The sequence below is a fragment of the Vigna radiata genome, unplaced genomic scaffold (assembly GCF_000741045.1).
Source record: "Vigna radiata var. radiata cultivar VC1973A unplaced genomic scaffold, Vradiata_ver6 scaffold_369, whole genome shotgun sequence".
Classification (NCBI taxonomy): domain Eukaryota; kingdom Viridiplantae; phylum Streptophyta; class Magnoliopsida; order Fabales; family Fabaceae; genus Vigna; species Vigna radiata.
In genome coordinates this window covers 96,043-107,679 of record NW_014542358.1, presented here as the reverse complement: position 1 = coordinate 107,679, position 11,637 = coordinate 96,043, and the positions used below count along the sequence as shown (strand labels likewise).

Below are 11,637 nucleotides of genomic sequence, written 5' to 3'. Positions count from 1 at the left end.
TTGATAAAGTAAGCATATGCAAGCATATAAAGAAGATAAGAATTTTGATATAAGAGAGTTTCAAAAGATTACATTGTTCCCCAACAACCTAGGGTTTAGTTCACCATTGACATGGTGAATCTAGATGAAAAATAATGAAAGAATGGAAGAATAAACCCTAAATTTGGTAGATTTGAGCCTAAGCGTCCAAGGAACCTCCTCCAAGGTGTGTAGAACAACTCGGGACGTCTCTGCTGGCCAAAAGATTACTTTGGAAATCACACTGGGTCTATTTATAGAAAAAAAAAGTAACAGAATTTAAGCCCAAGCCCAAACAGATCATAAAATCGCTGAAAACAGGTCCAGATCCGCGTTCCCAACGCTCAACGGTCAATTCTGGAGCTCAGCGCCACCGCTCAGGGGCCACAACTGCCGCTCAACGGTTTGGTCAACATTCTGGTCAACTGGTTGACTTTTCTGGTTGACTGGTTGACTTTTCTACATTCTAGTTGACTTTTCTACACTGCAACCATTTGATCTTCAACCTTTCTTTCAATTCATTCCAAAAACCTACAAAATCAAGGGAAACCAAGCATAAAACCAAGAAAACCCACTTTGACTCTCTTATTCTCTAACTTAATAAAAATGTGTGATTTCAAGCTAATTCTAAGCCATAAAGGGTGTGATTTAATATCAAAATTAAGTATGAAAATAACAGTTTTTCAACCGTTATCAAGACTCTAGGACAGGCATGGGACAAGTTCAAAGGTTTACTGAGAAAGATGCCTGTACATGGTTTTGATAGAATAACATTGGTTCTCACGTTCCTAGGAGGTCATGGGACTCAGTCCAAGCTTATGTTGATGCCTCAGCTGGAGGAAATATTAAGATGAAGACTGATGAAGAAGCATATGAGTTGATGGAAACTATGGCTGCAAACGAAAATGAGACTCATAGTGAAAGGGGCGTGACAGTTCAAAAGAGGGGAGTTCTCCAATTGCCCACTGAAAATGCACTGCTAGCTCGAAACAAACTCCTAACTCAGCAGCTAGATAACTTGTCAAAGATTATTGCTCAACTTCCCAAGGAGATAAGGAATATTTCTCAAGCACAACAACTCTGTGATTTCTGTGGTGGTGACCATATTAATGGTTAATGTGCTTTACCTGAAGAGGCACAAGAAGAGGCTAATTTTATGGGTAATCAATTCCAATATCGTCAGGGTAACTCTAACCAAGGTAATTTTAACTAAAGTTGGAAGAATCACCCTAGTATTGGGCAAAGCTAGAGGAATCCATCTGGGCAGACTGGAGGCCTTTTCAACAAACCACAACAATCACCCTTATGGCTACAAGTGGCTAGTCGGATTGAACACGTCAGAGGTTTGGATGAGAAATTAGAGAAATTCTTCAAGGTGTATGACTCTCATTATAAGAGTCACCAAGCCAATTTTCGGACTTTGGAGATGCAAATTGGCCAACTCTCAAAAAGGGTGGATGTCACGGAAAAGAATCAATTTAGGACTAATACTGATGTTAACCCTAAAGAAGATTGCAAAGTTGTGGTGAGCATAAGTCAAAAAGGAGTGGAAAAAGAAATTATTGAGTTGGCGAGTAGTGAGGATGAGGAAGAGGAGATGAAAGAAAAAAATAGAGAAAATGAGAGAGATTTGTCTTATTTGAGAGGAGAAGAGAGAAAAGAAAGAAATTGTGGGCACTTTAGAGAGATTTTTAATCAGATGAAGATCATTATGCCTTCAACTGAAGTACTCCACCAACTTCCTGTTTATTCCAAGCGTATAAAGTACTATCTTGGAGAAGTTATAGATCTTGAAAAGGAAGAAATTGAGAAAAAGGAAGGTTGTAATCATCCTAAGAAGACGAAGCATCCGCCTAAGATGAAGGATCCAGGAAGTCTTACTATTCCATGCGCCATTGGAGATGTTGATGTAAGGAGAGCTTTGCTAGATTATGGGTCTGGTATTAACTTGATGCCCTATCTTTACTGAAAAACATTGGTGGGATAACATTGAAGCCATATAATCTTTCTGTGGTGGTGACGGATGGATTTTCGAAGAGATCTGCTGGTGTGGTGGACGATGTGGTCATTTGTGTCAAACATCTTGAATTTTTTGTCAATTTTATCGTGATGGAAATGGAGGCTAATGAGATGATTCCGTGGATTCTGGGGAGGCCATTCATGAAAATGGCCAAAGTGGTTATTAGTATCCATGATGAGATGGTTATGTTGAAGGACCAAGAAAGCAAGTTGATTTATACTGGTTTTGAAGAGAAGCTTACACGAATACAAAAGAGGGCCAAATATAGAGCTTCAAAGAAAGATGCTTCAAGTAAGGGATCTAAATGTGCTAACAATGATAATAATTGTAATGTTTTGTAGGTACAAGAAGAAGAAGATGTTGATAAAGGAGGCACAATCCACATTGACTTGGAGGACGCATCATTCCAATCCGGTTCATGGGTGAGATATAAGAAAAAGAAATGGATGGTAAAGAGCCACAGAAAGAACGAAGTTGTAGAAATTAAAGATCCATACTACAAAAGAGTCAAGAAGGTGGATAAGAGGCAAATGATGAGTTGGTGTGACGAAGACATCAACATAGAAGAGGAGACGTGAGCCTTATTGTGTCAAGCTAGTGACATAAAAAGAGCGCTTACTAGGAGGCAACCCAGTGATCCAATAACATTATTTTCTTATGCTTAAATTTTTAAATCTTGGTTATGTAATTATGAACAGTTTTTATTATTGGGAACCTTCTACTAAGGGAAGCTAAAAATTTTATGTACTTACTAAGGAGTACAGGAAGGTACGTCTACTGAAGGATGATGGAAGGAGCTGCACTCACTGACAAATGCTAGAAAGGTTTGGGTCAGGCTCGTGACATTGAACAAGTGCTTACTGGGAGGCAACCCAAGGATTCTTTTTCTTATTATGCTCTGTAATTTGAACTTTTAGAATAGGTTGAATTTTGTTGAGTAGTGTAGGTTTTATGATACTTGCTTGAACACCTTATTTGATGATGGTTTGACTTGTTAATTGCATGATGAGTATGCTTAATGATGTTTGATATGGATGATGATTGAGATTCCTTTACATGCTTATATATAGGGGAATTGTTCACAAGCTGTGTGAACGAATGCATGATGAGTTATGATTGTGATTATGATGCTAAGCAAGGTGTATGATTGATATTTGAGCTGTTGAGTGAGTATAGTTGTGTGAGGTTTTTGAGCTCCAGAGTGCTTAATTGATATATTTTCTATTCATTTTAGAGCATGAATGATTTTGCCTGAGTTTTTATGATTGATTGAATTACATGTTTGTGTCATATGATCAAGGCCATTTTTGGAAGCCCTTACTTAGCCAAATTTTCGCCCAAAGTAAAGAGAACCATGCGTTCTACCCTTTTTTAACCTTAGCCCGAAACACGTTGAAAACCTTTTGAGAATTGGAAGGCAAAAGAAAAGCATTAAGCTAATGTGTTGAATGAAAAAGCATGAAAAAGATGGAAAAGAAAAACAAAAGAAAAGCATGAAAGATAAGCTCAATGCAAAAGTAAAAGAAAAAGGGAAAAGTTGGGAATGAGTCAGATTGGTTGAAAGATAGTTGGTGCTTGAACTATGAATGTTGAATAACTCTCTTAACTCAAGGATTTTGCAATCTAGAAAAACCAATTTTTCTTGTTAGCCCAACCTCATTATAAGCCTTGAAAAGTCCTTGTGATGGCATTTATGTGTAAGAATATTGATTGTAATAGATGAAAGGCAAATTTGTTCTATGTGACATGTGGATAGTAGAGGGAAGGAGTGACCTCCTGAAACACTTGAGTGATTAAGTGAAACACTTTGCTTGGAAACAATTTCTTAAATTCATGATTACATTTGTGCTTAGTTGAATGATCATTCATAAGAATAGCATCTCTTGGAGATTATATGATTATGTGAACATTATGTGAGTTGGAATGAATTAAAGCATGTGTGCATCTTGATGAGATTCCATTGAAAAGCTGAATTGAGTAATTACTTATTATGGAACAATGAGTTTTGAAAGTGTTGAACCATTTTGATGATGGGTGGAAAGTTAAGTTTTGTTTTGTTTGCTTGAGGACAAACAAAGTTCTAAGTTTGGGGTTGTGATAACGGTCTAAAAACCGTTATTTTATTACTTGAAATTAATATCAAAACACACCCTTTATGACTTAGAATGAGCTTAAAATCATGCAAAACACTTAAGTTAGTTTACAAGAGAGTCAAAGGTGGTTTTAGAGATATTATGCTTGGTTTTATATTGTTTTGACAGGATTTAATGAGAATTAAAGGATGGAAAGTGAAGAAGGAAGGAGTTGAACACAAGAAAGAAAGAAAAAAGGTGCAAAAGAAGAATTGCACCCACCACTGAGCCCCAATTTCACCACTGAGCGCCAACTTCATGGAAAAAGCCACAGTCCAACGCTTAAGCGTCAACACTGAGGGGAAAATGAAGAACTGTCCCTACCGCTGAGCCCCAAGATCCATCGCTGAGCGCTAGCATCTTTAGTTCAATACGGCAGGACGCCTGAGCGTCAATGCTAAGCTTCTTAGTGGAGTATCGCACCTACCGTTGAGCGCTGTACTTATGGGCCTGGGCCAAAATTCTGTTACTTTTCTGTGTTATAAATAGACCCAGACGACCCAGAGTATGTATCTTTTTGCAGAGAAAGACGTCAGAACACTCTTTTCACCCCTTGAAGGAGGATTTTGGGTGCAACAGCTCCAGTCTACCAAATCTAGGGTTTATCATCTCATTCTTTCCATTCAATTCATATAGTTTCACCATGACAATGGTGAGTTAAACCCTTTGTTGTTGGGGAACGATGTAATCCTTTTGAAACTCTCTCATATCGAAGTTCTTATTTTAACTATATACTTGTGTTATTAATAGTTTTGGGTTTTCTTCTCTAAGGTGAGAGCTTGCATTGTTTAACTCATTGAGTGTCAAAGAACGAAATAATGGGATAAGCAAAACCAGGAGCAAATTGCAAAGGCTGTAAAACAACTTGCTGTTTTTGATCAGGTTAAAATTGGCTTCATTCATCTTATATATGCTATTATTTTAGTTCTACATATGATATACTCATAACCATGGGGAAAACGTGAGTTAACTTGTTAACTCGGTCGAGTTTACGAGTTCAGACAATGCTTTCGAGTTAACTCGTAAGCAAACTCGTTTTTAGAGTAAGATCGGTAGAGTCGATTGTTGACTCGCTAAACTCGCCTAAATTCACGAGTTTGGTTCTGATTTTGCGAGCTTGGAAAAAAATTCGAAAACACAAAACGACTACGTTTTTAAGACGCATCACATTAGGCTTTTTAAAAGATTCACTCACTGTTAATCTTGGTTTTCATTGTTCATCTTCTTTCTCGCACTCTCGCTTTCTATCTCGTTCATCTCTCCCTTCGTCGCTTCCTCGTTCATCAGGTTCGTAGTCTGTCACGCCGTCGATCTTAAGGTTCGAACTCAGCCTCCATCGCGCTGTTGATCTCGACGTTCGACCTCGCCTCCGTCGCACCTTCGTTCTCATCCTTGTGGGTTCTGTAAGTGCAAACCCTCTATCACTAAAATATGAAATGTGGGTTCACGGGCACTACAACATATATTTTAAACACTTTTATGGCACTGGAACTCACAAGCACTGCAACATGTATTTTTTTTATTGATTTTGAGATGAGTTGATGTCACGGGCCAACAACATATTTTTTAAACATTTTTATGGCACTGCAACTATACTTTGGGTTCACGGGTACTGCAACATATATTATTTTAATGATTTTAAGTTGAGTTGATGTTACAGGCACTACAACATATATTTTTATAATAATTTTATGTGGGGTTCATTCGTAGCACTGCAACACATATTTTAATGATGTTTTGTTTTACAACTGCAACATATATTTTAATAGTAATTTTTTTTACAAGCATTGCACCACTTTACAACACTACAGTGCATCATTCCTTTTAATTTTTTTCCAAAATAAAGTTTTGCACACTGCACTGTTAAAAAAATTGTGCTACCACAATATTTTTAAACTTTTGGACATTTTATTTTTTATATTTGTAGTGAAAAAGCTTATCTCACTATGTCGGGAAACGCATCAAGTTCAGGAGAAGTTAATCCAAGTGTATCTTCATCAATTAGAAGTATAAGTAAAAATGCTCCGGGAAATCGATCTGATATTGGATGGAAACATGGATTTGATGTTAATGGCAATGGAAGAAAAGTGAAATGCAATTATTGCTCAAAGATTGTAAGTGGAGGCATATTTAGATTTAAGCATCATCCTTCTGCAACTAGAGAAGATTTTGAACCTTGTGCTTCTATTTCGGATGAAATAAAAAATTTGATGATAAAAATAGTTGCAGAAGCTAAGAATGCTTCATTTAAAAAAAAGAAAGATAAATATCGGTGAAGACGAGGAAGAAAGTGAGAGTCTTGAAGGAGGACACAATGTATTCAGTTTTAAAGGAAAAGAAAAAGTTTCTACTACTAGTAAGGGGGGAGTTCAAGCAACTATAAATCAAATGATGAAAGAAGGATACAAAGAAGAAGTTGATGCTGAAGTTGCTGAATTCTTTTACACTAGTCCCATTCCTTTTAATGTAATTAGAAATCCAGCATTTGCAAAGACGTGTGAAGTGATTGGTAAGTATGGAGTTGGATACAAACCACAATCTTATCATGATATTAGAGAGAAGCTCTTGAAACAAGCTGTGAAGAAAACTGATGCAAATCTTGAGGAATATAAGGAGTGGAAGAAAACTGGATGTACAATTATGTCTGATGGTTGGGCGGATAGAAAAAAACATTTTATTTGCAACTTCTTGGTGAATAGTCCTAGAGGGACGGTTTTTCTTTATTCACTTGACACTTCAGACATTTCAAAAATAGTTGATAAAGTTTTCAAAATGTTGGATGATGTTGTTGAGTTTGTTGGAGAAGAAAATGTTGTTCAAGTTGTCACTGATAATGCTGCAAATTTCAAGGCAGCCGAAGAGTTGTTGATGCAAAAGAGGGAAAAATTGTAATGGACTCCATGTGCAGCACATTGCATTGATTTGATATTCGAAGATTTTGAAGGTCCATGAATTGACCATTAAGAAGGAAAGAAAAATTACCACTTACATTTATGGGAGATCAATGTTGATTTCCTTTTTGAAAAAGTTTACTAAGGTAGAGACCTTATATGACCGGGTGTGACTAGATTTGCCACGGCTTATTTAACTCTTGCTTGTCTTCATGAATTGAAGACATCGTTGTTGACTGTGTTCAGTTCTGAGGAATTGAAGGCAAGCAAGTTTGGAACTTTACAAGAGGGGAGAAAAGTAGCACATGTAGTATTAGATAGCCGATTTTGGAAGAATGTCTCCACATGCTTGAAAGCTACTGCCCCTCTTATGCTTGGAGAATAATTGATGCTCGATGGGATAATTAACTTCATAGGCCTTTGCATGTAGCTACCTATTTTCTGAACCCTCATTTCCACTATGAACCTAACTTTAGATCTAATGATGGTGGAGAGGTGAAAAAAGGATTGTATTTTTGCATGAGAAGATTGATACTAGACATGGCAAAAAGAAGAAAAATTAATTTACAAATTGTTGAATTTCATAATGCTAGAGGATTGTTTGGAATGGAAGATGCAAAAGAGTGTAGGAAAGAGTTAAATCCTGGGGAATGGTGGGACATGTTTAGTGATGGAACTCCAGAGTTGAAGCGATTTGCTATTCGAATTCTAAGCTTGACTTGTAGTTCTTCTGGATGCGAGCGTAATTGGAGTTCATTTGAAATGGTAATTTAAATTATTTTTAATTTATAAATTCCTTTATTATGTTTATATCTTCACTAAAAATATTATATTTCATTTTAGGTTCATACAAAGAGAAGGATTATGTGATGTATAACTCCAAGCTGAAAAGTAGACAAATTCGAAAAACTATGGCTCTTCCATTTTATGACATAGAATCAGATGATGAATGGATAGCTGAAGAGACAAATGATGTTGTTGAGATTGATCAAGTTGAAGGTGAAAATGATAGTGAGAATGTTCACTTAGATAAAGCAACAACAGATCCTGTACTAGATGCTCTTGATCTTGATAACATAACATTTGGGAACAATGAGGATGTACAACATTCATCAGAGGAAGAGTTATACGAGGATGATGATGGAGATGATGATGCCATTATTAGAGTATGGGGATTAGGCATACAGACTTTGACATTTCAATTTATGTTTTACATTATATTTTTATGAACAATATTTCTATGAACTTATGTATTTCAATTTATATAATTTTGTTATCTTATTTGAATTAGGATGTTATTTATATTTTTTTTCATACAAAGTTTACGAGTCGAGTTTACTGGACTCTCACGAATTTACGTAAACTCTCGAGTTTGACAACCTTACTCATAACAATTGAACATTTTATTTAGTAGGCACTAGTCTTAAATATTTCATAAGCAAGTTACTGCAAGTGCTGAGTTAATTTTTTAATCTGTATTTCTTTTTTTCTAGGAACACGTGAAGGCGGAGGAAGCTAATCTTAAAAGGATCCTTGAAGACATGTAGAATAAACTTGATCTTTTGTGGAAGTAATCTGAGGTGGGCTGAACTTGTTATTAAATTTTGTTGTTTTGTATATTGTTGGCTTTTCCACTCCTTGAAAACATTATTTTATTCCAATATCCACTTAATTATATGACATTCTGAATTTCTGTATTGCTGAACATACTTTTGATGTGGGAAATATGGTGTCATTTTCGTGGTGAATGCTTTATTATTGTACCCACAACTTTTGATTGGATGCAGTTGTTTTGTTTCCTTTACTTTGGTGTATATCTTCTTCATGAGGGCATCTATAATGGTAATGGAAAGGAATTGAGGAGTTGTGAAGAAGTTTATATGAGATTTTGTTTTATGCTATGAAGAGTGATATCTTTTTTAGTGAGATTATAAAAGTGCCTTAGGATGGGTATTTAGTGACGTTCAAACTCAAACCACAGATAAAGATGAGGTATTTGACTCTAATAATGACTCTGTTTCCTTTACCCTAAAATATGAGTTTGAGAAATTTGTAATGAGAAAATTCAAAAGGTCATCTGAGAAAACTAACAAGATGAAGAAATCAGTGAAGCGTATGGAACGAAAAATGAAAGAAATTATCAAGAATTATGTGGAAAGCTCCACGTCAATAGAGGAATCAGATGAGGATGATGAGTCCAATGAGGAGGATTCTATGGAAATGTCTGACTCAGATTAGGGTGTTAAAGTCTTTGTATTGAGTTTTTCTTGTCTGTTTTATTTTGTCTTTAGTTTATTGGCTTGTTTTGTAATGAATGGCATTACATGTCATTTATTTTGATAAGGTTAATTGTACTTAATTTTGAATATGAATGAAAGTGATATTTCTATTTCTAATCAATCTGTATGGATTAAAATTGTTATTAATGAGTTAATCTGGTACTACAAGAAAAATGGTTATTATCGACCGATATATACATACGGATCTTAACTCGTATGTGTCAACACCCAATTTCATCCGGATGGATTAAATAATAGGTTTTCTTTATTTTATTTTATTTTATATTATTTTCTTTCATTTTTATTTTATTTTTATTTTTAAGTTAGATTTTAATTTTATATTAGTTATTTTACTTTATTTAGTTTTTTTTAAGAAAAAAAAAGAAAAGAAAAAAAAAAGAAAAAAAGAAGAAAAGAGAAAGAAAAGAGAAAAAAAAGGAAAAAACAAAAATGAAAAGAAAAGAATGGTGATTAAATTGAAATGGTGCAGCACGGCCCGTGGGAAATTAAATGGAGCATCAACAAATTAAAAGGCAATATGTTCACGACCTTGGTCCAGGAGCTTGGGAGAGAAACAAAGTCTACCAATTTTAATTTTTTGGAGAGCCAAGATTTGAATCTTTAATTGGAAAAAGCAACATGCATTGGTATGTCCAACAAGCAGGTCACTACTGATTGAAAAAAGGGAAGTAGCACACGCTACACTCATTGGCTTTGGAGAAAAGAGAAAACAAACTTTCTTTTGGAGGTGTAAGCGGTGCACATGTGGAGATTGAATTGCTTTTCTTTGCATTCATTTGCTGAAATGAAAAAAAAAAAAAAAACAAAACGTAGCACATACACTGACACACACCTTTTTTTCTCCTTCACCACACAGCCGTAACCACCTACCACCTACACAAACACATTCCTTTCAGTTTGAGAACAAAAAAAATATAATCAATCAATTCCCAAATAGATGGGGGAGAGACCTTGACAGCATGGAAAACATTTCTTCCTTAGGTTTAAACCCGCCTAAAACGCTAATGGCCTGAGGAGTAAAACCCATAGGGCCTATCACAGCAATTCCAGCCTCAACATTAGCCTTCGCTGCAACAATTTTGGAAGGAGACCCTCCTTCAAGTTTTATCACATCCGTTCCCCTTTCCTTCAGAATTCGATCTGCTGTATCCACAGCCTGCAACACTAAAAAACATTCAACCATGGCTGAAACCATTACACAGAACCCCACATCTTCAGCATTTTCTTCTTAATTTTCAGCTCTGCTCACCACAAAAACAAAAACCTCATTCACCCCCATTTTACAGTAGTCAGATCCACCCCCACGCTGTTCATCCCTCTTTCTCTCTCAGACACACACTGTAACACACCTCCAACAGACCCATCACTTACCACTGCTGAATCTTTTTCTTCACCTCCAACGAACTGGAGGCACACCACTCATCAGAAAGGAAAAGGCTCCTCCATTCGCGACCAATACTAACAACTGTTATTCACCAATCACCACAACCATATTCTCGTTGACAGACCACAACTCTACCCTTCCTGTACCAATATTTCTCCAAAAATTCCTTACTATTCATCATCGTTCCAGCAAACAAAAGTAAGAGATTCACCTCTTTCGATCCCTCCATTCTTTGTCAACATCGACAACCCATCACCACCGTTTTCAACAAAACTCCATTCCTTATCGCAACAATTGCAACCAAAGACTCAAATCAATTTTGGTGGCAGGCGCCGCAGTTGAGATTCGGTGAGACTCAGAGAAGTGCGTCAGCGCCTTTCTATGGTCCTGTGAGAAAATAAGAAACAGAGCAACAAAGGAAGAAGAGAGAGCTTGGTGCAGCTGGCTCGATGGTGCCGGCAATGTGATAGTGGTGGGGAGAACTCGACGGAGGGCGACGACCCTGATTTGGTGGCAGCGGCACCGTCACGACGACGAACGAGCAACGTCGTTCACGAACAAGAGGGTTTCCCTCGTGCGAACAGAAGAAAACGAAGGGGATCTTGGCGTCGTGGCCAATGGTGACTCCAGCAGCGAGTGTCGTCACCAGCGACATTTCAAACCACGACCCACAATGGTTGTATTGATGGTGACGGTGGCATACAACTGCGGCAGAGACGAGCTTCCATGGAGTTTTTCTTTCTCCTCGAAGGAGACCCTAAGGCCTTATTCACTTGAGTGGATCTGAGGGAGAGTAATTGAGAGGATTTGAGAGGATTTGATGATAATTTTTGTTTTTGTTTATTTGAATAGATTTGGAGGTAAGTGAGAGTGAATTTGGAAGTAAGTTTTT

General features: G+C 36.7%; 2 protein-coding genes across 2 annotated transcripts; one reads left to right on the top strand and one right to left on the bottom strand.

Moving 5' to 3' along the window:
• The first annotated feature begins 6,384 nt into the window (after positions 1-6,384).
• On the top strand, positions 6,385-7,170 carry LOC111240829. Its single transcript, XM_022776651.1, has one exon. It carries the CDS (start codon positions 6,409-6,411, stop codon positions 7,060-7,062), a length of 654 nt encoding a protein of 217 aa, XP_022632372.1. The 5' UTR covers positions 6,385-6,408; the 3' UTR covers positions 7,063-7,170.
• Positions 7,171-10,283: 3,113 nt separating this feature from the next.
• On the bottom strand, positions 10,284-11,400 carry LOC106779642 (3-methyl-2-oxobutanoate hydroxymethyltransferase-like). The gene is made up of 2 exons (XM_014667797.1): positions 11,152-11,400; positions 10,284-10,517 (listed from the first exon to the last, which is right to left on the bottom strand). The coding sequence occupies exons 1-2, from the start codon at positions 11,398-11,400 to the stop codon at positions 10,284-10,286; spliced, it is 483 nt and encodes a 160-aa protein (XP_014523283.1).
• Between the last annotated feature and the right edge of the window lie 237 nt (positions 11,401-11,637).

Coding starts and splice junctions, on each gene's coding strand:
- LOC111240829 (XM_022776651.1), top strand. CDS start 6,409: ATGCTTCATTTAAAAAAAAGAAAGATAAATATCGGTGAAGACGAGGAA.
- LOC106779642 (XM_014667797.1), bottom strand. CDS start 11,400: ATGTCGCTGGTGACGACACTCGCTGCTGGAGTCACCATTGGCCACGAC. Junction 10,518..11,151: donor TCTTCTTCCTTTGTTGCTCT/GTTTCTTATTTT, acceptor TTAGTGTTGCAG/GCTGTGGATACAGCAGATCG.